Source organism: Xyrauchen texanus, chromosome 28 (genome assembly GCF_025860055.1).
Source record: "Xyrauchen texanus isolate HMW12.3.18 chromosome 28, RBS_HiC_50CHRs, whole genome shotgun sequence".
NCBI classification, from domain to species: domain Eukaryota; kingdom Metazoa; phylum Chordata; class Actinopteri; order Cypriniformes; family Catostomidae; genus Xyrauchen; species Xyrauchen texanus.
The window spans coordinates 34,961,341-34,986,654 of NC_068303.1; the positions used below are offsets into that span (position 1 = coordinate 34,961,341).

At 38.6% G+C, this 25,314-nt stretch overlaps 1 protein-coding gene across 1 annotated transcript; it reads left to right on the forward strand.

Moving 5' to 3' along the window:
* Window positions 1-209: 209 nt before the first annotated feature.
* On the forward strand, window positions 210-25,314 carry cep170bb (centrosomal protein 170Bb). The gene is given in 21 exon segments (XM_052095199.1): window positions 210-348; window positions 4,430-4,564; window positions 7,796-7,885; window positions 8,732-8,810; window positions 12,142-12,177; window positions 12,180-12,199; window positions 12,516-12,630; window positions 13,337-13,453; window positions 13,554-14,054; window positions 15,155-16,272; window positions 16,735-16,911; window positions 17,021-17,147; window positions 17,264-18,958; window positions 19,100-19,325; window positions 19,438-19,597; window positions 19,891-19,929; window positions 20,386-20,517; window positions 20,671-20,759; window positions 21,011-21,104; window positions 21,202-21,253; window positions 24,628-25,314. Coding segments are annotated over 20 exon segments (5,142 nt in total). The 5' UTR covers window positions 210-348; window positions 4,430-4,459; the 3' UTR covers window positions 24,798-25,314.

The following is a 25,314-nucleotide window of genomic DNA, read 5'->3' on the forward strand; positions in this document are numbered from 1 at the left end:
ATATAAATGAATTAGAGAGAGAGAGAGAGAGAGAGAGAGAGGGGCGAGCTTTTTGATCCAATGAAAAGAGCCCGTTTGTTACGGTGCTGCTGGTTGAGTGTTGTAGTAACCTGCTGTACAGGCACTGGTGTGGCGGCGCTGGACGCAGATGCCATGACAGCATGATGTCTGTCTGACGGGAGAGGAGAGGGTGTAGTCCACATGAAACCACGACACTGATGACAATCAAAGACCTTTACTGGACATCGCAGAATAACAAAATTTTTCGATAGCGAGAGGAAGCAGAATACATTGATGGTGACATCATTTACTTCTCTGGCAGAGATCAGCGCATCTGGAGGATTGTAGGTAGGTTGGATTATTGAGATCCGAGAGACGGCTCTCAGTCAATATGTGTACAGCTCTTTATGTCAGTTTATTTGGTATATCATGTAGGCTCATGCCACATTAATGAACGATGTAAATGGGAAGGGCAGAGAGAGAGAGACAGCAAACCCTGTCTGCGACAGCGGCTTATCGCGCTCCATCCCGAAATGATTTCGGCTTCGCTTACGATGAGCGAAAAGACCAGCATTAGGCCTGACTGAATGCAAATGTGCCGTATTTTAGGGGAATGTGACTGAAATATACCACACCTGCATGTTGAATTATTTCCACTCGCGTAATGAACATATTCCGTCTAAAATGACGTAACTAGTTTATGTTTACGGTTTTAAAGTCTCACAGGAACAAAACGCTTATATTCGACATATTTACGCTTCTTTATCGCGCTCACGCAATATTTGATAGAATACTTGATATTTTATTTCATAGAGTTTATTTCTGAAGATGCCATTAGTCATTTAAACCTGGCTTTTGTTTAGCACTGCAGGATATGAGTACCGTGGAAATATCACCGGTCTTGGTCACTTCACCCATAGTAGGCCTTCGACCACCAATAACCTCTTAACGGAGGCTTACAGCATATTTGCATAAATATTTCCATATAACATCTAAGTCTTTTCTCACAAAACAAGCCTTTTGATGATAGATAAGTGCATATGAAGGCCTAATGCATAATGTCTTCTACAGACATCCTATAGCCTATTTCGAAGTCATGTTCTCCCAAAGGAATTTATCATCTATCTAGATTCTAGATAATTCTTACAGTAGGCTGTGTCTTAACCATTGTGCGACCTTTGAGACAATTTTGTCTTTTTCATTTTTCATTTTTATTTTTTTATTTTGTCATTGGGGTGTATTTTGGGGGGAATTTTTATATTTCAAACTCAGTTCCTTTAATACATCTAAAATACACTGTGTTCACAAAATAGTTACACTCAGAACCTTCAGGACAAAAACGTCCTCACTGAAACCCTATAAAACTGCAATATTTCATCCCAGTGCCATTAAAGCATCCGGAGTCCTGGCTTCAAATGTTTGTTTGTTTTTTACATTTTTGTATATATTCCACCAGATGGCGCCATTTTTCTCATGTTTAGCCTATGGAGCAAATACAAGCTTTTTTCCTATTTTCTGTTTGCTGTATTATAGACCACTGCAGGCCAGTTGAATAAATGATGCAGCTACAATTATGTGGGTGTGTTGGTATGGATGTCAGAGTGTGTTTTGTATGTGTGTTTTGAGAAATGTCAATTTGTGTGTAAAAATCAACAGTAGCATTATGTAAACAAACTGGCATTTAACAATTCTGAATCCTGATTTGGTAGTTATGATCAGGATTGGTGTTGGTTAAAAAAGTCAGAGAAAGTGGAAAATAATATTAATATGTAATATTTTATGATAGTTTTTTGATGCAGATATGTTTGTCCTCTAAGGTCCTGAGTGTGTGTGTTTTCTTTTCTTTTTTTAAATCTGACACTGCACAAAAAATAATAATGCTTCAAAATCAATATCGTTGCTAATCATTGACATATCCCAGACTGTGATAATCAAGAAAACAATTTCCCCATAGCATTTAGTATATGGAAATAATTATTTTTTTTGTGGGAATTCTTTCATAAAAAAACAACAGTGTCTTTATATAAACAAACTGGCATTTAAAATGGTGAAAATTAATGAATATTTGGTAGTTATGATCAGGACTGATGTTGGTTCAAAAATAACTAATTGAAAGTAGAAAATAATATTAATATATAATATTATTATGGCTAAGGAGCTCTGAGTAACTTTTTTTATTGATGCACAAGTGTTATTGTTTAAAAAAATCTGACACATTAATTATTTTGTCTTATATCTATGGTGTATTTGAGCAAACTTATTAGATACCACTGGCTTATCATGATGAAACAGCTGCCCTTTTAAGAAAAATCCTTAGTGTCCTCTGAAAAATATTTTTACAGCTTAATATGTCCACACAGCTGTCATATCCAATAACGAGTTTAACACTCTAAGCAAAACTGCATTGATTTAAGCATCCATTTTGTGGAGAACATCTGCACAAACTGAGCTTAAGATAAAAGTTGAATTGCCGTGTTAATGTTCTGTATTAAAAAACCCAGGTAGCACACATCCTGTACCTCTCCAAGATGTCTGTTTTAGATCTTTTCATCTGATAATCATCACAATCTAATTAACACCTGCTAAAAAAAAAAAATCTGATTTACAAACTTTCTAAAAAAGAAATATCTCAAAAATATCTGCTGAATGTCTTATTGACATGGAAAGTCAGAGGAAAGATCTTATAAAAATATTGCAGATGAGCAAACAACGTTAAAAATATGTCTTCCAGATGTAAACACACACATCAAATAGACGTCTGGGTGATATATTTGTGCTATTAGGGAACATATTTGTCAGCAAACATGTGAGTATTAAATAATGATGTACTCAGAGTCTTAATAAAGTTTAATCAAAATGGCTTAATTGATTCACATTACTGCAGGTTGCTGTGTATGAGCACTGATCTATCACTTCTATTACTGCTTTCTAGAAATCAGAATCTCAGTCTCTGTTATTGTCAGTCCCTGGCATGATGAAAGAGAGGAATGAACAGAGCTTTAGGTTGATAGCTGAAGTATATTATCTGTTATACACAGTTTAAATTAATTAATTCAAGGGCTGACAAATAGTGAATTGCTGTTTGATTTAATGTTTACTGGTTGGTACTTATGATGCATTTCATAAAACACGCAATAAGTAATCCAAAAGTAATCAGATTAAATTACTTAAAAAAGTATAACCTAAAAGATGTTATGTTACTGATTACAATTTTAGTTGTGTAATAGGTAACACTTAACAATAAGTTTCCATAACATTAGTAAATGCCTTAGATAGCATGAAAATGTACATTTATGCATTTGGCAGACACGTTTGTCCAAAGCAACTTACAGTGCATTCAAAGTATATGTTTTATTAGTTTGTGTTTCCTTCGAATCGAACCCATGATCTTGGCATTGCTAGTGCCATGCTACAAGTTGAGCTACAGGAATGATACTTCCATAAACAAACAACAAACAATATATTTTACAGCATTCATTAAGCTATGTTATTGTTCATTTCAACACACACCTATCAGCCACAACATTAAAACCACCTGCCTACTATTGGGTAGGTCCTGCTTGTGCCGCCAAAGCACAGCCAACCCGCATCCCAGAATAGCATTTTCAATTGTAGAGTGGTTATTTGAGTTACCGTAAACTTTGTCAGTTCCAACCAGTCTTGCCATTCTCTGTTGACCTTTCTCATCAACAAGGTGTTTCCATCTGCAGAACTGCCACTCACTGGATGTTTTTGGCACCATTCTGAGTAAATTCGAGAGACTGTTGTGTGTGAAAATCCCAGGAGATCAGCAGTTACAGAAATACTCAAACCAGCCCGTCTGGCAACAACAATCATCCATGCGATTATCTAATCAGCCAATCATGTGCCAGCAGTGCATAAAAGCATGCAGATACGGGTCAGGAGCTTCAGTTAATGTTTGTTAATTTGATCTCAGTGATTTGGACCGTGGCATGATTGTTGGTGCCAGACGGGCTGGTTTGAGTATTTCTGTAACTGCTGATCTCCTGGGATTTTCAAGCACAACAGTCTCTAGAATGTACTCAGAATGTTCACTAAGTTAACTAATATTAACAAATGGAACCTTATTGTAAATTGTTACCATGTAAAATGTAATCAGTACCAGATTACATTTCAGAAATAATCTGCTGAGCACTCACTACTCGGCTGTGTTTATATCCAGGTATTAACTTATTAACATACTGTGTTTATGTATTTGTCAGGGTCAGAAATTAACAGGGGCTCGGGATAAATATGCCACCAAAATTGGCAAAAATGCTCCCTAAATTAAAAATAAGTGGGCAAAAAATGGGTTCCTGTTTTTTAAAATAATAACATGTAATATACTTACCAATACATACATCGCCATCATTATTTCTGCTGAACATTATTCGTATCTTAACAAGAATGTTGTCTCTCTATGTCACAGGATGCAAAGGGGTTTCTCAGTGAAACAAAGATGAGTGTGACATCATGGTTCCTGGTCAGCAGCTCTGGTACTCGTCACCGTCTGCCACGGGAAATGATCTTTGTCGGACGAGAGGACTGTGAGCTCATGCTGCAGGTAGGATTTAAAATTTTGCTTTCCTGAAATATCTCGACATATTTTTGAGTGCATCGAGCTTTTGCAATAGTGAGTTCAGTTTGCGTGACTGGCTGGTCATTAACATTTATAAGATTTGCAGTATTTATAAAAAATTATGCAATGAATGTAATCATAAACCTCCATATCTACTGTATATTAAGTAATATGCTGAATACGAATGTTCCTGTATTACTATAAATGAATATGAACATATAAAAGTGTTGGTTTTGCTTCAACACCCAGATTACACATTGGGCATCAATAGTCAACTAACACAGTACCAGATTTGTTTATTGTACAAAAGTAAGCAAAAATGTCCTTAAAATCAGTTGATTGTATTATTTATTGTATTACATTTATTAAGCCAATAATTCAGCACACCATGGTGGGCACAAACAATGTTTATCCTTGTTACAAGTGAGCCCATTTTAATAATCTGGTTGTGTTTTCTTTTACATTTTGTAATTTTGTTAATGATTTTCGAGGATGAGGTCATATTACGCAACCTGTCCATGTTAGAATTTAACTAGTCTCTATAAAGTGAGAGATGAATTTGCTCCGAAATACTGTAGAGTTTGATTGGAAAGGTGGACTTTGATGTCAACAACGCAAGATATGGGAAGTGTTTTCTCATCCCTTTTAAAAGTTACGCTTATTTATTTTCCATCTGATTATTATAGCTTATTATTATTTGCATTTAGCATTGTTTTTTCCTTGCTGTGCACGACCAACCAGAACAGATCTGTGGCCCATTTTGTGTTGCGATCCACAAAATAAGAACCAATGGTCACTACTACCTCTACATCATTTTCTGTAAGAAGTGAGCCATCACAACTGACATATAATGATGAATGTGGTCTATGAGTTTAACAGTAGTTCACTGTGTTGTGCCATGCTAGAGTACTGTAGGTGGAAGAGATTAATGAACTTGTGTCAGAAATGGTCCATTGGTGTGGGCTGAAACTCAACACCTACTTTGAAACTGCTTCCTGAAGTGGATAATGAGAGACAGCTTCTTGAGTGATGTAATTAGTAGATCATAATAAGGTACTTTGTGTGAAAGACTAATACCTGAGCCATACTGCAAATGGACATTTTACTAACTTATGCTAGACTTAGCCACTGATTTAGTCCACCCCCATCCATTTGACCACCTTCTCTCTATAACTCTGCCCTCCAAAGATATGTCAGCCAACCCATTGTCAGTAAACCCAAACACATAAAAAGCTGAGAAGCAGAGAGCTACATTTTCTGATTGGCTAATTTAGTGTGAGTCACTCCAAAATGGCATAAAGGCAGCATAGAAGTAATCCATACGTCTTGAGTGGTCTTCTGAAGCAATATGATCGCTTTGGGTGTGAAACAGACCAAAATGTAATTCCTTATTCACTATAAACAATATAACAATATAACATTGCCTTACATTTACATTTTCACCAACCTGACGTGATAAAATAAATGTATTTTTCATTTAGAGTGAAGCACACCGAATGTCGGAACTTGAACTTTATTTTCCCCTCATATTTTTTGTGGTTGACTTCCATGATGTATTTAAAAATGTAAAAAAAATACACTTTTGGTATTTAATCAAATAATGGTTACCCAGTTTGTAAATTGTGACAAAAAAGTACAGTGCCATGCAGGAAACATTCCAAACCTGAAGTACAATCTCTGTGAACAACATTCTACAGAATTTGCGAAGATGAATGTAAGTGAAAATACGGTAGGTATAGGCTAATTAATTATTGACTTGACATGAGAAACACAATCAGATACAGTACACTTTTATCAGTTTTGTAATGACTCAATGCAGCTTTTTAGATAGAATAACTCACTACAGTGCTTGCATCCTAATGACAGGCCAACTGTTTGTTCATACATTTATTTTATTTACCATAAAATGGCAAGAACATATCGATCTTTCTATCAGCAGGACTCACAGACTTGAGTGAAATTGAAGATGACATTTATTTGATGAATATAAAACAGAAATGTAATGTCTCTCTTTTGCGTAATCCCGTCTGGCGGTCCGAAGTAGTTGTACTCGGAACCGTCATATCCTGCCAGAGATAGGAGGCAGGGGTGAGGACTCAACTGGTGGTGGTGGGGTGGTGGAGGTTGCCGTGTTAGCACACTGAAACATCAATGTGATAGATTATGAGCAGACTTATAGAAGATGGCTTACATGTGATTGGCTAAGAGTTACCTAGCTAATGGTGCGATGATGTACAGCTGCTAGTCTTCTCGCTAGAACTACGCTACGCTTACATTTATTGCTATTTTCCAAAACATTAGGCTGAAAACAATACATTTCTGTTTTTCTCCCAAATATAGCTTTTTTTTCCCCCATTTTAAAGCTTGTAGAAATCACGATCGATATGATGGCATTTGCCTTGATGCTTCTCAATGCTTAAATGCAGCGCAACAGCGTAGAATATGTATATTACTAATATGTTTTATTTGTAAATTAAAAAGTGCTTAAGGCATAGAAAATGGCAGTGCTAGTTCAAAAACGAAGAAAAAAGAGATCACGTCAAACGAATAGCCTAATAATGTTTTATTGTATTCTATTATCTGAAGAAATAAATAAGTTTTACCTTGTCGATGTTAGTTTTCATTGTTTTTAGGAAGGTAGATCCATTTAGAATAACAAGCTAAATTACAAACGTGATTACTGAATGGAATGCACAACATAACTGTTGCAGGGAGCTACTCACTATCCACAAAGACGATGAAATTAACCAGCAGTTTAGTTTATTATAGTTTATTATAGCAATTTATTTGATTTTGTAATCCCAGAACAGTTGCTGGAACAACTTTTCCTGGGATTAATCTGTGTGTGATAGGGGCTTAAATGTTATACCACCTCTTGTGGTCTCCCTGAGCTATTACACCTGACTGTTAAACAGAAGGCCAACTGAGTGAAATGGAAAGCATGCAAATTATGCTTCTTATTTAAATGTTAGTTAATTTTAATATATCAATGCCTCAAAAATATGCCTATCAATAATCGATATATCGATATTTCATGACATTCCTCCCTATTAACTATCCTTTTTAAAGTTCTCTTAGCATCCTGAAAGAAACAGAAGTTACAGCATTAAATCAGGCTTTCAGACATCAATAAAATGTCCAGTATGATTTAGGTGGGGGAAGGAGATAGAATTACGATTCAGGACACAGGATATAAACATGTTTTTCTTCCTTCAGTCTCGTAGTGTGGATAAACAGCATGCTGTCATCAACTACAACCCTGCCACAGATGAGCACCTGGTCAAGGACCTGGGGAGCTTGAATGGAGTAAGTCTAAAAACAATAATAGATTTTAAAAATAACTCAAACTTTAAATACAGTCCTATGGTGTTTAATAGGGGTTGCACAGATTAGTCAAATACAACTATTGTCGTCGACACTGGCAACCTGAAGTAGACTAGTTGCTCACCATGTGATAAATAAAACGTGTCTGTAGGAAATACAGCAGGTGCATCTTTCAAGAACGCAATTCGGCAACAGTTTAGAGAAGCACTTCAAGTTGGAGTTCACTGACATTACAGAATGCATCCCCATTGCCCCCCAAAAGCTATGCAGTATTATTAACATGTAAGACAATAGGAGGGTTAAGCATGCATGGCGTAGCTTTATACCAGCACAAATAATGTCTGATTAACTGGATTGTTAGAGATTTGATGTTGGTTATTGCACTAAAATACCACATGCAATAGTGGCAAATCTTGATAAATAACTGGACAAAAGTAACAGACAGATTGCCTTAAATACAGTGTTCCATTAGGAAGTTTCAGAGCCAATCCCAATGCCTTGGCACAGGATGTAGAGGAATCCTCCACATGAAACATACTGCATTCTGAAGCGTAACCTCTAGCTGCAAACCAACAGGACTGATAGTGTGGCTGTATTTTGTGGCTGTTGTCTAATATTTCAGGTTTATTTATTTGACAAGAAACTATTTAATCTGCCAGACAGTTGACAGCCCAAGACAGGGAACATTCTTGCACAATACATCTGTTTTTTGGTTTTAGATTAAAGGTAAAGTGGCGTTATATTTCTTTCTGTAGCAAAAATGATCTACATGAAAAACATCATTACAGTCATGTGTGTTTTTCAAGTAATTTTCTTTTACCATTTCAGACCTTTGTGAATGACTTGAGAATTCCAGACCAAACATACATCACTCTCAAGCTGTCGGACATTGTTCGTTTTGGATATGATATCCTTTGACTGGAACTGACAGAATTTGATTTTTGTTAGTTGCTTTAATGTAAATAATGTTCTGCCAGAATACAGAGGCTTTCTGTCTGATGAGAAACGATGTCATATTAAAAATGAACCAGATTGCTACAATGAACACTTTGACAAAGAACTGGTCACTGGATTTGTTCACTGATTTGTCAGTTTTGTTTGAGCACATACATGAGATATCCTCAAGCACGTCTGTATACAGTGGGTACGGAAAGTATTCAGACCCCCTTACATTTTTCTATGGAATGATTTTCCGGACATTACTCAAAAGGAATTGCAAATTGTATTTGCAATTGCGTTTTCAATTTGTGGACGCATAAAATGTGACATAATCCAAACGCAATTGCAAATCGCGCATTACCGTTTGCATTTTCGTTTAAGCGAACGCAGACGTGCTTGAAAAAGCAGATGTGGTAATTGAAATTGCTATTTAAATATGACAGGGCCAAAACTCGTAAGATATGGGAAACACAGTTGCAAACGGACTTTGCTTTTCCATTTGAAATCTGGCAGTCACTGTGCGTTCGCTTAAACGAAAATGCAAACGGTAATGCGCGATTTGCAATTGCGTTTGGATTATGTCACATTTTATGCGTCCACAAATTGAAAACGCAATTGCAAATACAATTTGCAATTCCTTTTGAATAATGTCCGGAAAATCATTCCATATTTTTCACTCTTTGTTATATTGCAGCCATTTGCTAAAATCATTTAAGTTCATTTTTTTTCCTCATTATTGTACACACAGCACCCCATATTGACAGAAAAACACAGAATTGTTGAAATTTTTGCACATTTATTAAAAAAGAAAAACTGAAATATCACATGGTCCTAAGTATTCAGACCCTTTGTTCAGTATTTAGTAGAAGCACGCTTTTGATCTAATACAGCCATGAGTCTTTTTGGGAAAGATGCAACAAGTTTTTTACATCTGGATTTGGGTATCCTCTGCCATTCCTCCTTGCAGATCCTCTCCAGTTCTGTCAGGTTGGATGGTAAACGTTGGTGGACAGCCATTTTCAGGTCTCTCCAGAGATGCTCAATTGGGTTTAAGTCAGGGCTCTGGCTGGGCCATTCAAGAACAGTCACAGAGTTGTTGTGAAGCCACTCCTTCGTTATTTTAGCAGTGTGCTTAGGGTCATTGTCTTGTTGGAAGGTGAACCTTAGGCCCAGTCTGAGGTCCAGAGCACTCTGGAGAAGGTTTTCGTCCAGGATATCATCTTTCCCTCGATTGCAACCAGTCGTCCTGTCCCTGCAGCTGAAAAACACCCCCACAGCATGATGCTGCCACCACCATGCTTCACTGTTGAGACTGTATTGAACAGGTGATGAGCAGTGCCTGGTTTTCTCCACATATACCGCTTAGAATTAAGGCCAAAAAGTTCTATCTTGGTCTCATCAGACCAGAGAATCATATTTATCACCATCTTGGAGTCCTTCAGGTGTTTTTTAGCAAACTCCATGCGGGCTTTCATGTGTCTTGCACTGAGGAGAGGCTTCCGTCGGGCCACTCTGCCATAAAGCCCCGACTGGTGGATGGCTGCAGTGATGGTTGACTTACTACAACTTTCTCCCATCTCCCGACTGCATCTCTGGAGCTCAGCCACAGTGATCTCTGGGTTCTTCTTTATCTCTCTCACCAAGGCTGTTCTCCCCCGATAGCTCAGTTTGGCCGGACGGCCAGCTCTAGGAAGGGTTCTGGTCGTCCCAAACGTCTTCCATTTAAGGATTATGGAGGCCACTGTGCTCTTATGAACCTTAAGGGCAGCATACATTTTTTTTGTAGTAACCTTGGCCAGATCTGTGCCTTGCCACAAATCTGTCTCTGAGCTCTTCAGGCAGTTCCTTTGACCTCATGATTCTCATTTGCTCTGACATGCACTGTGAGCTGTAAGGTCTTATATAGACAGGTGTGTGGCTTTCCTAATCAAGTCCAATCAGTATAATCAAACACAGCTGGACTCAATTGAAGGTGTAGAACCATCTCAAGGATGATCAGAAGAAATGGACAGCACCTGAGTTAAATATATGAGTGTCACAGCAAAGGGAATTCTTAGGACCATGTGATATTTCAGTTTTTCTTTTTTAATAAATGTGCAAAAATGTCAACAATTCTGTGTTTTTCTGTCAATATGGGGTGCTGTGTGTATGATTTTAGCAAATGGCTGTAATATAACAAAGAGTGAAAAATTTAAGGGGGGTCTAAATACTTTCCGTACCCACTGTATTCTGCTTTGTTTCCAGAGTAAAGTTCATGCAATAATCAGCTGCTGACCACAAAATCTGCTCACTATTTTGTTTACTATTGTCTGTTCAACCTTATTTGAATGAAATGGTTTATAATCAATTTCAGACTAACCCATAAAATATGCTACACCTGTCAGTCAGATGGCCCCTGTATAAATGGGTGGTTCTTGTCCAGAATGAGCTGCAAAGTTGAACATACTTTATGCCTATAGCCAAAAGTCTTGCTACTGTATGTGAAATTGCATTTATCATACTTCAAAACTACACTCACTGAGAACTTTATTAGGAGCACTATGGTTCTAATAGTGTCCAACGTGGTCTTCTGCTTTTGTAGCACATCCACCTCAAGATTTGACTAGTTGTGCATTCTGAGATGCTATCCTGCTCACTACAATTGTGGATAGTGGTTATCTGAGTTACCATAGCCTTTCTGTAGGCTCGATCAATCTGGCCATTCTCCATTGACCTCTCTCATTAACAAGGTGTTTCCGTCCTCAGAACTGCCGCTCACTGGATGTTTTTTGATTTTGGCACCATTCTGAGTAAACTCTAGAGACTGTTGCGTGTGGAAATCCCAGGAGATCAGCAGTTACAGAAACACTCAAACCAGCCCATCTGGCACCAACAATCATACTATGGTGGAAATCACTGAGATCACATTTTTTACCCATTCTGTTGGTTGATGTGAACATTAACTGAAGCTCCTGACCCATATCTGGATGATTTTATACATTGCACTGCTGCCACATGATTGGCTGATTAGATAATCGCATGAAGATTAGGTATACATGTGTTCTTTATAAAGTGCTCAGTGAGTGTATATTATGTGCTCTCTAAATAATTTGAAAATTAAAATTGAATAGCTGTTGCATGCACTGACCATTCCACAGAATAGAGATTCAGATCTTTCTTAACAATTTATCTAAAATCTGCCTCTGTCTAGGTAAATAATCAAACAGCCTATTTTAAAATGATGACAAAGTATTGATTATGTAATGTTAAAAATTTGTAAAGGTTGAACTAGTGGTGTATTTGCTTAACATCAAGAGCACATTCCCATGTATATGTTCTGGAGAAGAGTCAACATAAAGTCCGGAAGAGGCACTTAAGGTGTGTTTGAATGTCTTAGTGCATTTGTATCTATCTGTTATGTACAAGGAAATATTTTCTCTGCTTTATTTGATGAGCATATTTTCAAGTGTATCTGTTGAAAGAAAAGGTTATTATTATAGTGAGCCAGTGAGCTATGTATCACAGTATTTGAAATGTTGAGTATACAGTTATCTAATACATATTTTATATTGCTTTTTTTTATGTATGTATTTTTTATAATAATATATTAATTATTAAGATTAAATATACAAAAATGTGTTGTAAAATGTATGTACATCTAATTTTTTGGTTTGGCTGCCCCCTGTTGCTGTAGCATGAAAAATACACCAGTCAGCTGCAGATGGGCCTTAAAACCACAGAGGGGAAGCAACAAAATCTGCAGGACGAGAGTTCCAAATTAGAACGGTCTGAACGCAAGAGTCTCACAGGTCAGAGTGATGAAAAGAGATAGACAAATGGAGAGCAAAAGAAAAATAATGAGCGAATAACAGAAATGATAAGAGATTAGCATCCGATTTTCTTTATTTCCATATTTCACTTCCAAATCCTCTGTAGCATGTTTCTAATCTTGTCTACAGCCTTTGTGCTAAGCTCTGTTTATCTGCAGCACTGCAGTACAGTGGCCTGGTGTATATTGTAGACCCCTCCCATTTGAGCTCTTAGTCATCTGACAGATGCTAAAGATAATCCTCACGCCTAGTCCAGCTGCAGGCACTGCATTTACATGTCCATCAATGAGCAGTCATTGGCTGTCACCATGTATCGCATGACTCTGATCTTTCAGTGTGTAAAGTTCAGTGCTGAAAAGGACATTAATTCCATACATACTTGTGCATGGAAGCCTGTATCTATTGTTTTATGGTAGGTGGCTCAGTATGCCCCCTCCTGACAGTGATAAAGTTGTGTTTTTTCTGTATTTGGAAAACTTTTTATCTGATCTTATTCTTAGTTTCTACTAATCTATTTGCTTTTGAGTTGTAGAGAAGTTTTGGTGAATTTCTGTTGTTTTTAAGTGTGCTAGAATTGTTTGTTGAATAAATTGTGCTTAGAATAGTTTCTAACTCATTTCTTTTTTCACCTCTATTACACATACCATCTCTTCCTCTGTACATGTGTGTAATTGTGCCTCTTCAGAGGCCCCTTTGCCCAGACCCACACCATTGTATGGTCAGCCATCATGGTGGGGAGAGGAGGACTCTGGGAACAAGGGAATACACAATGAAATGCGTAGGCCAGGTGACGGTCATTCAGGTAAACACTTGTCCTCCCTAACACCAGCTTTTATGTGTTATTCATATGGACATTTATCTCATTACTAAGATCACAGTTTGGTGTGGGTGTCTGTTGACAGAAGTCACTAAGGAGGGCCCGACAGTTGAGGATGAATTCAGCGGTTCTGTTCAGGAGATCCATGACAGCCAGGCCAAGTCATCCTACCTGTACCACCGGGAGCCAAGCTACTTTGAAATCCCAACAAAAGAGGTCCAGACGGACCCCAAGTCCCCAGTGACAGACCTAAGCGACATTCCAACCAAAGACACCGATGTTCATTTGACCTCCACACCTCCTGTTGCCCAGAGTCATGCTTCTTTTACCATTGAGTTTGATGACTGCATGCCAGGCAAGATTAAAATCAAGGATCATGTGACTAAGTTTTCCTCTCGTCAACGAAGCAAGCAGCAGCCGCCCTGTAAACCTCTGGCAGCCACACCAACAGATGTGCTTTCAGCTGAATGCAAGGTAGCAGACTGGCTTACGCACAGTGATGTTAGCATGATGTGCAGGCGGCCACCTTGTGAGGATGAGTACAGCACAAAGAGTGACCTGGCAATGCAAATTAGAACACTCAAAGGTAAGAAACAACTTCCACTCCCATAAAAATACAGCTACACTGCCTTTTAAAAATGGATCCTAGTTTATAATAACCAGTGGCAGCTATTGCTCCCAAAAGCTGCTCAAACTACTACTCAAACAGTAAAATGTCTTAACAAATATAATTAACTAAGCTCAAAAGTGTTTTACAACCCAATAGGCAAAATATCCAATAATGGAAGAATAAATAAATGTGTTTTGTCAGATTGCAAACTGCGCATGTATCTCGGTGCCACAGAACACTCTGAACTTGATAGTGGTGCTTTTGCATTTCATACACTGTCAATCATGTACATCACTGTTTCAATTAATGGCTGTTTGTTGCAAAGTCCCACCCATTTGAAAGCTCAACCAATTATCATATAGAGAGGCCAGGCTCCCTGACAGGTCAAAAAATACATTGGAATTTAAATACATTTAAAGGCCAATGTGCAAGAAGAAACCCAAAAATGATGTGTTTAGAACCAGTGTCCAATGAGCATCCACTGTAATCTAATGGTACCGGTATCTACCATAGACTTCCATTGAAGCACAGCTTCGATAGCGCTCTATGGGCCATGTGTCCTCTGACTCCTATAGACATATTAATGAAGGAAAAAGGAGACTGTGTTACTTCAATGAACATCGTGATTGTGATGTGTGATATTTTACGTGGTCTTGTGGTCTTCATAGACAAGCATGAGTGAAGCCATAAGACGCTATGTCCACATTAAGTGCTCCTTTTGCAATAAAATCATGGTTACCACAGGTAAAATGGTAGATGGTTTTACACTACCATGGTTAGATGTGTTTAGCTGAGTTTTTTGCAAAACAATCTATGGTGCAGGTTATAACAACTTCTTGGCTATAACCACTATTGGCATAATTAGTTCTTGAATAAATTATTTGGTATTAATCTACAATAATTACTACTATAGTTAAACCATGGTGCATTTTTGTAAGGGAATAAATAATGTTATTTAAAGGGAACTGTGTCGAGATTATGTGCATAATTTGTAAATCTAAAGTTTTTTGTCTTAGTTTGTACATAAAATATCAACATGAAGGCTGACTTTGACGCACTATATAAACTGTATTTAGGACACCATCATGAAGATGGAACCCAGAGTGATTCTGAAGACCCAGTAATGAATGAAAAACACAGCAAGTCTCATCATTCCATGCAATCCCAATCATCAGTACAGTCACACCAATCAACTCAATCAAAGATATCAAAACAGTCAGAATCAGTTGTTTCCCAGCAGTCCGTCTCAATGCAGAAATCTCATTATCCTCAGTCAGTCTCACCACCAAAACACCCTCAAGTAGATAATGAGGAAACTGAGGCTCTACCTGTCCAAGAAGCTTCCTCTCCACCCCATACAGAGGTTAAGCCCATTTACCCTGAGCTTCATGCCCAACAGGCCTTCATAATTGAGTTTTTTGATGATAATCCCCGAAAGAAGCGCTCACAGTCCTTTACCCACAACTCTGCCAATGCTGACTCATACTCAGCATTGAAGGCAAAACTAGAAAGACGCAAAGGTGGAGCTCACAGTGAAAGGCCTGCCTCTGTTCATGGACATATTCCTCCAACGCAGCAGACCACTGTTCCACTAAAAGGTTCAGGCCCTGGAGGTCCACAGCGGTCAAGCTCCCTGAAGAGAGAGAAGACAGAAGATAGTGGAAACAGCGCATCTTTATTGGGAACCTCATCTCGCTCCACACCAGCCATCACCATCAAGCCTTTTGGTAGTGTGGGCAAAAAGTCCAAACAAGCTCAAGAATTTGCTGCAGAGTTCCTGATAGACACAGGAAAGACATCCCCACCTCCCATGTCTGCGCCACCTGTGATGATGTCCCCATCACACACTCATTTACCTTCTTCAGCAGAGCCATTTGGGCCTTCTTCTATATCCTATCCATCTTCTCCATCCCAGCTGCCTGCATTGTCCCAGTCTCTTTTCCCAGCATCCTCCCCTGTCCCTGTCCCTTCACATACCTCTGAGAGGGCTCCAGTTTCTAGTGCCTCTGCAATCTGTCTCGCTGGGTCATCTGTGCCCCAGTCTTCTCCATTAGGAGTAAGTGGTGTAGACTCTAAGGGCACAAGGGTGGCACGAACCGAGGAGGAGGATAGTTTGAGTGATGCTGGTACCTACACTATTGAGACTGAGTCACAAGATAAGGAAGTGGAAGAGGCTAGAAGTATGATTGACCAGGTGACAAACCTTTTTTTTCTTGGGAAAGAGATATTACTAATTAAGTTTTTCTTATCCCAGTTTAATGTAAGTGTACAACTGTTAGAAAGCTGTTTGTAGGTTAATTTCCTGAAGACACTTTCAAAACATTGTTCTTTATGTTGGAGCTGTCCAACTGTCAACTTCTGGCTCAACAAATAGTGATAGTTTGGGGTGGGACAACCTGTTTGATCTGTTTTCTCTGAACATTGGAAGAAGGGGAAGTTTGGGAGACTTGTTTGGAAACAATAATAATTTTTTGCAATTCCATTTAATGCCAATAGTGTGACAGACATTGCACACTTCACCTTTAAATATATTAACCTATTATACCTTTTATTGACATAACACTGCATGCATTTGTATCCCTTATTAGTTACTGTATGACCAATACACAGAGCTTGTAGCCTTTAAATTATTATTGTAAATCATATGTGTTCACAGGTGTTTGGTGTGTTAGATGCACCAGAGTACAGTGGTCAGACCCTTGGAGTTTATAGACCTGTCATCGATGATGATAAAGAGGAACAAGTATTCTTTAGTCATAACCATCATGGGGCAGTTTATGTAATATCGACATCAGCTCAGGGACATGGTGGGGACCAAGTCAGTCCAGTGCAGGTACTGCCATTAAAATATTCCCAGACAAAAATGATCTTGTTCTTTAATGAAATCAGTGAATAGTGAATAGTAACTAATCAGTTAAACAGTTTTACGGCCTGTGATTTAGGCACATGCTGACATGGCAGGCCCTAAATGGGTTTCACGCTGGGCCAGCTTAGCGGACACTTACAGTGACCCTGGGTCAACGCAAGGATCCATTGGCACCACACCTCAAGGGGGATTTGCAGACAGAGGTATATTTAGTGACAAATTGCATGTCAGTAGTGGTGTTTGAGCTTGGAGGCATTGCATTAGAAATTGTGCTATGGGCTAAATAATAACAATTTTCGCTCTTTTGATTATTTTGAAGATGGCAGAGTGACATTAATAGTTAGTCAAAGCTTGGATATCTCAGAATCTGAGTGCATTCAAGGGTCCAGGACTAGACGACTACTTCCCCAGGTCCCACCTGGAGAGAAACTGGAGAATACAACCCCCAGTATCTTTATCCGCCACGAGACAAGCATGGATCATGAGCCACCAGAGAAAGGTTCCAGAGCACCACAGCAGGAGGACTGCACTCAAAGGCTACGTGTCCAAGACGATGTAGACCCAGACAGTCTGAGTGACACCAGTCGTTCAGATGACAGCTCTATCCTTGATAGGAGTGGAAGGAGCCAAGGAAAAAGAGGAACCACAGCACACTCACCATCTGAAAATGTCAACCATTCCAGAGTCAGAGAGATGCCACCACCCACTCCCAAACCCACTTCATTTTATATTGGGTCTGAGGATGGTTCATGCAAGTCAGATACATCCAAAAGCCCCATTCTGTCACAGCCAGAGAGAGAATACTCTCCCAAGATACCTCCAACCACTGTCTTGATACGACACTTGAGTGGCCATGAGCCTAGGCGACCAGTGAAGCCCAACTCGTCAGCCCCAAATCTTCAGACCCAGGACAGGGATGTGGTGCCCACCAAAGATACCTCCACCTCATTTGTTCGACAGGACAGTTTTACCAAAGATAGGTCAAATGATAGCATCCAAGTAAAGAAATTGCCACATATCTCCAGTCATCCTGCTTTGAGAAGCTTGGATGCAGATGAAGCTGTTCGAGGTACATCTCCCTTTCCTAAAGAAGCTGAAAGATCTTTGGTGTCACCAGAGGACAAGTTATCCGGATCAAGTCAACAGTCAAAAAAGGGGAGCTCTCCAGCACAAGAGGACTCTCTGTCTGGTGAATCTGACGTTGACACTGCTAGTACTGTTAGTATGGTCAGCAGTAAAAATGCCGCTATTAGTGCACCTAAGAAGCGCACTACTGCAAGTGACAAACGTAAGGAGAAATCATCTTCCAGTCTACCTGCACAAGATAAAGGACGACAACCTACAGCCCGTGAGCGACTATCAGAAAAACGCAGAAATCATGCCACTGCAGAAAATAACAGTAAATCTGAAGTATCCCGTCGCCTCCATCTCCGTCGCAGTGCTGGTAACCGTGGTTCTTTAGATCTTTCAGAGAATCAGCATGGTCAACAGGTTTGGAATGAAACCGCTTCTTCTGACCATGAGTCAAGTTCACGGCCGAACGGCCGCAAGAAACTCACAGCACCCTTGCAGAAGGAGGACCCCAATAAGGTGAACAAAGGAGGCCATCAGGTGCTGACCCGATCCAATAGCCTTTCAGCCCCAAGACCAACCCGTGCCTCCATGCTCCGGCGAGCCCGGTTAGGTGAGACCTCTGACAATGAAGGTGCAGAGACAGACCGTGGATCTCAGAGCTCTGACCACACGAAGACTCCTGCTGAAGGAAAGAAACTCTCAAGGTTGGATGTTCTTGCCATGCCTCGGAAACGCACTAGGTCCTTCACCGTTCCAAGTGACAATGAGTCCACCTCAAACAAGCATGGAATTTCAAACCGTTCTGCAGACACGAGTAGCAGTGCAAGGAAAGGGGCTTCAGGTGAGGTGAGGCACCCTACTAGCAAAGGAACCCAATCAACAGGGAAACACTCCTCAACTCGTAACCGTTCTAACCAGGTTAATCACAGTAGTACAACTGGTGAGAACAAGTCAAATTATTTCTCCTAAATCTCAGTATATTCTCTACCTACAGTTCCCCTAGACAAGGTTTGTGACTCAAGTGCCATATATATATATAATTGGCATTTTTCTTTCCCTTTATTATTTTTTAAAACTTAAGGTTCCCACCGTAGGCAAAAGAATTCAGACTATTCCTCTACCTCAGAGGAGGAATTTGAGACCAGCACCAACTCTAAACACAAACGCTCCCACTCCTCAGCCTCAACTCAGACACTACAGAAGTCTGTTCAAATGCGACTAAAATGCAGCTCTTTGGAAACAGAAGAGGATGATGCTCAGAATGAACACTTCCAGAACTGGTCTACTCATAGTGCAGAGATTGCCAGGTTAATTTTGTGATTTATGTTTTTAATCATGGTGTCATATGCTAATAAATTACATAGTTTTTGCATGCATATTTATGATTTTTCTTTTATTTATCATGCTCATTTCCTTAAGGCTGAGTCAAGACCTGGCTAAAGATCTTGCCATTCTTGCACGTGAAATCCATGATGTAGCAGGGGATGGTGACTCACAGACATCCTCAGGAATGGGAACTACCACTTCCCCTGGTTCCATGCCTAATACCCCTGCATCCACTATTTCAACCAGAGAGGAGGTGGGCCTAAAGGTTTTGTTTGTTTGTTTGTTTGTTTGATCAAATGACATCCCATCATATACATTGACCCATTCCAGTACTTTTTCAATATGCAGCAGGACATATCAAATTTCACCTCATTAGCACAATACAGTATAATGAGGTGAAGAAAAGATTTGTGGTTTGGAGCCATGGTGAGAGACCATGCTACACCTCATGATAATTATATTGTATACCAAAAAAAACAATAGTAAACAAAGTTTTTATTTTTTTTAGATTGCATACATTTTGTTGTATTTTATCTCTTTGTGCAGGGACCATATGCATCATTACAGAGGTTCCTGTCACCTCAGGTGCTGAGTTCATCACTCATTATCACCATGTTGCATTCAAACTTAAAACACTTGCTCTGTGAGCCAGTGTTAGTGTACTAACAGCTTTCAGATGTCCACTTTTGGTACATGTTGTTGAAACTGCAACCTCACTTGTTTATTTGCATGACGGAATTGCCTATTGCATGAAAAAGCACTTCCAACCTAACATATAAGGTTTTATGTTCACATTTAGAAGATTTTCTAAGTATATCTTGGAGGAATTAGGTTCCAAATGGCTGTGCTGTGAACATAGAGCCCTTTCCTATTCACAAGTGAATTAGCATGATCATACACTTATCTTCCTAGAGTTTTAACCCTCTTAAGCTAATTTCACAGTAATCTGTAAGCTTAGAGGTTTTTATTTCTAGTCTTAACCTGCCATTGTAATGTCCAAGTGTTCTTACTAGTGCTTTGCCATCCCTGATTAATCTGCAGCTGGTACAGCATATACCCGAGGCAAGTCTGAACTATCAAAAGGTTCCTCCAGGCTCCACTAGTCCAATAGACCAGGACTCAAATATGAACGACCATGACAGTTCCAGACGGCGTCCCTGGAACCGTGAAGAGGTCAAATTTAGTCAAATCCTTTCCTTATTTCACTAATAAACTGATCCATTAGCCATTTACTCAGGGTGTCATAGCTTACACAGCCAATGGCCTCTCAGATACTGTAATTACATCTTTACTCATTTTAACCTATGACTCTTTTTTTAATCACAGGTCATTCTGGACAATTTAATGTTGAACCCAGTGTCCCAACTCTCCCAGGCTATCAGAGAGAACACAGAGCAACTGGCAGAGAAAATGAAGTAGGTGCAATTGATTAAATTTGTTATTCTAATTCTAAATCCTAACCAGGAACAAGCAGCATGCATGCCATTGGTACATACTGAATATTGGTGTGCATTAAACAACTATGTGTCAAAATTACTTGACACTGGAAACTTGTAACCTGGTTAGGACACTGATCATTTTTGCTTAATTTTATTAAAGGGGAAGAATTGTCAATACTATCCAAATGTTTTGTCTGTATAGTTTTACAATATTATGTCTATTATAGGGTTATGTTTCAAAACAAGACTGAGGTTTGGGAGGAAATAGAGGCAAAGGTTAATGCTGAAAATGAGGTTCCCATCCTTAAGACATCCAACAAGGTACATGCCATCCTGATCACAGACAATTTCAGTGACCAATCTTTTATTCCAGAGAGGTTTCTTATTTTTTCATTTATTTTCATTATTTTGCATACAGGAAATCTCATCAATTCTCCAGGAACTGAGAAGAGTCCAGAAGCAACTTGAGGGTAAGTGTAATAGCATTAAATATTTAATGAAGATTGTAATTCTTGCATCATTAGTGTCACCGAACGAAATTGCAAAAATAGTCATTTGTTTTAAAAAAGGTTTTCTGAACATGGTAAGTATTTTAACTTGGGCTGTCAATTGATTACAATTTTTAATCGAATTAATTACATAATGTCTCGATTAATTAATCGAATTTAATCGCATATAAAAATATATGCTGAGAAAGCCCTCATATAACAATAATTCAATATATAATAATGAAATAATTATACATAGTTATCTTTAAATATTTAAAAATGATATATATTCAGATAATTAAAATGCATTACATTCTTGTGGCAGAAGAGTTAATCATTCATAAGGCAATACAAAAACGGCTTTAGAATACAATGTATTGTTTACTACCATATTATTGATCATAAGTCAATCATTGGCATACAGTTCACAGCAATCCATTTCACAAGTGAATTTGTCAATCCGTTCGAGATTTATTATGAGGGCTTGTTTAAGGACACGTCAATGTACACTTGCTTCATACATGCTTGTGTAGTGTCTCGGGTGCGTTGCGTCATAAACATAAATGTTTTAGGTCACTGTGTCAAGTTAAATATAGTTTAATACTTAGAACACTGCTTGAGATCTCTTAGATCGGATTTGCACTCCATCAAGTGTTTTGAATGCAAGAACGTAACGCATGTTTGTGTTGTGCTGTCTGCTGGATGGTTGTTTTCTTCACTGTATAAACTGCATGTTACCACACAGATGAAGTTTCACTTACTGCCCTCTGGAGGTAACAGGTGGTACTACAAGCTTGCATTTCTCAGGAATCTTTCTTATTACAGTCCAGGGGCATTGCGATTAATTTCGTAAAAAATTTTTTTATAAAATTAATTGCACTGAATTAAGCCCTAATTTTAACATAAAAAAAGGCATCACTAGAGCTGTCAAATTAAATGTTTTAATTCATACAATTAATATGTTTAACATGTAAATTTTTAACTAGTCAATTGGACATTCTAACTGATTCTGTTCTGTGATTTCTAAAACCTGATCGTAGCCCACAGAGCAACTGTAGCACAAGTCTCTATGAGCTCTGTGTTTCCATCTACCATGTGTTTTGATGCAGTTTAAGGAAAAAGTGAGATGAGTGATGTTGCATAAATGTATGTTATGTGTTTCAAACACACAGATTCCCAAACCTAATAATTAGGACTGCCAATGTGCCGATTAATTAATCACATTAGTACAGTTATAAATAAATTTAATACAAAAAAAGGCTTTTTTTATAACATAGCCCTATTGTTGGTCTACTTATGTCTGAGCTATTTAACATTTTTGGTCTATGTACTCATGAGTCAGTCGGACGCTTCTGGAGCATGTCACTTTGGTTGCATTTTTTTGAATGCTGTGTCAAGTTAAACGTAGTTCGAAATCGGACTGGGTAAAAATATTCATTTTCTGATGCATCACAATCTTCACTTAAAAGCATCGATTATCGATTCTTAAATCCCAAGATTGATCTTAAACTCTGAGGCAACACTCTTATGGTGGGCTAAATAGTTGGCACTAACACAAATAACCATGGTATTAGCCAAAAAAAATTATAAATCTGGATATGGTACCATGCTAATACCATGGTATTCTTCAAAGCATTTTAAGATAATCTGTAAATATCATGGTACATCAATCATTCAATAGCTCGATATATACCAGAGGTATTCAATTACCAAATTAAAGATGTCTGGTCTCTATATTTCCTTCCCAGCAAAGGTCCAAACTGTTCCCGTGTTAGTAAGGTTCCATCTGGTTGGATACCCACTGTAGTTTGAAACATAAAAACAATGCTTCTCGAGAACCCTGCATTCTGCTGTGCTCGGTCAAGCTGTCTTTGAGCGTAAGAGTGCGTCATCTGTGCTGCCTGTTCTCTTTTGTTTGATGAGCCGTGTTGCCTGTACAGCTGGAGTTGTGCTGACTGCACTCTGCTGCCACAGTTTTGCTAAAACAATGGTGGTACACCAAGCTTGAATTGCTCCAATGGTAGGAACAAACATGCCTTATTTTGAAATTTACATACAGGTCTGGGGCATTTTTTTGTGACAAGAAAAATGAGTTTTCTTTAGTAATTCTCTCTGTCTCGAACCATCATCACCGGCCGCCTTTATCCCTCGCGCGCCTCATCAGGCCGATTGGGGACCGGGCGCGCACTATTCCGACCTGGCCCCACCCCCCTCCGCTCCACAAACAGTAAAGAGAAGACTCAGAGGTGCAGGCCTTATGGGAAGAATTGCAAAGAAAAAGCCACTTTTGAAACAGAAAACTACAGATAATTGGAAAAGAGTGTTATGGTTCTTAACCCCATTATCTTTTGTGGGATCAGACTGTAAGGTGTGTGTGAGAAGTGCCCGACAAGACAGTCACATTTATTGCAAGTGCTACAGGAAGTGTGGGGTGAAATGTCACCTGAGTATCTGGACAAACTGACAGCATGAATGCCAAGAATCTGCAAAGCTGTCATTGCTGCACGTGGGGATTTTTTTAGGAGAACTCTTTTAAGTAGTTTAAGACATTTTTTTCAAATTGTAATAGTAACTTTTCATGTTATTAATGTCCTGACTATATACTTTTTGATCAGTTGAATGCCACTTTGGTGAATAAAATTTGAACAGTGGTGAAACACTTTCTTATGATGTGTTACATTCATACGAGCAGACAGAGAAGTAAGTTTGAAGTTTGGAGCACAAGAAATTTAAATAAACCTTGTGTAAATTGTCAGCTTTATGCTAAGCAAAAATGCTATTTCTAGCCATTATACATGCACATGTTACCAGACACGATCATATTTTTTTTATCAAGAAAATTCACGTTAGATCAGAATTTTTTTTTCTAGTAAGACCTTTGAAATTAGGGCAAAAAATATCTAAAAATCCTTAAAATAAGATAAATTGGATTTATCTTGTTTTAGAAACAACACTGCATAAGATATTTAGGTTTTTCAGAGAATTTATTTTTAACATGTGTATTTTGTCATACTGTACTGAGTTTTTACAGTCAAAACAAGTGAAAATATCTACCAGTGCTGAAGAAGTAATCCAAAGTATTTAATTACATTACTGACCTTGAGTAATCTAACGGAATACGTTGTTGTTATTTTTTTTTACAGCATATATTCGGTAATCTGTAGTGGAACACATAAGTAACAAAAGTAACCTTCAAAACCCTGCGTATGTGACCAAGATTATTATAAGGGATTGACAGCCCTACACATCACATTGAACACTGTGTACTACAGTAACCCAATAAAGTGTGTATTACACATTCTGTCCCTTTATCTGTTTTTTTAATTTTCTTATTTTTTATCTTTGCCATACCTTAGTGATCAACACTATCGTTGAACCTGGAGGAACCCTCAAGATGCCCTCCATGGCAACGTCTCCCAGGGGAAAGACCAAATCTGTTCCCAAGGAGTATACCAGCCCCACTAATGCCAACGCAAGCACAAAGCGAGGTCCCCGCGGGCCTGAAGGCGGGCGATATGTAGTATAAGCATCATTAACAACCGCACTTTTCTTTGGAGACTGCCATCTTCGTGGCATATTTGTAAAAATGTTGTGTTGTAAATATACGTCACATGCTTTCTGTATGACTGCTGACACTCTGCACAAGCTAAAGTAGGTGACACTGTATTTACAACAATTGTAACTCGTGGCTTGCTTGGATGATGTGGTCATTCATGGCAGAGTGAATGAGTGGGTGTTTTGTTGTTATCCGTCTTTTTAGCATTTACTCAAGGTTCAATTGTCAATCGTTTTGTGCACTTGGCTGCTAATGATTTACAGCATGAAAAAAGGGTGGATACACACCACTCCTTAAGTGCTTGCCTGCAAAATCTCAATGAATTAATCTACAAGGGCATAGCCTTTAAAGGGCTAGTTTGCCAAAAAAAATACAAATTCTCTCATCGTTTACTCTCCTTCATGTGTATGCAAAAAAATAACGAAGATTTTTAGAACAATAATTTCGCTCTGTAGATCCATACAATGCAAGTGAATGGTGACCAGAA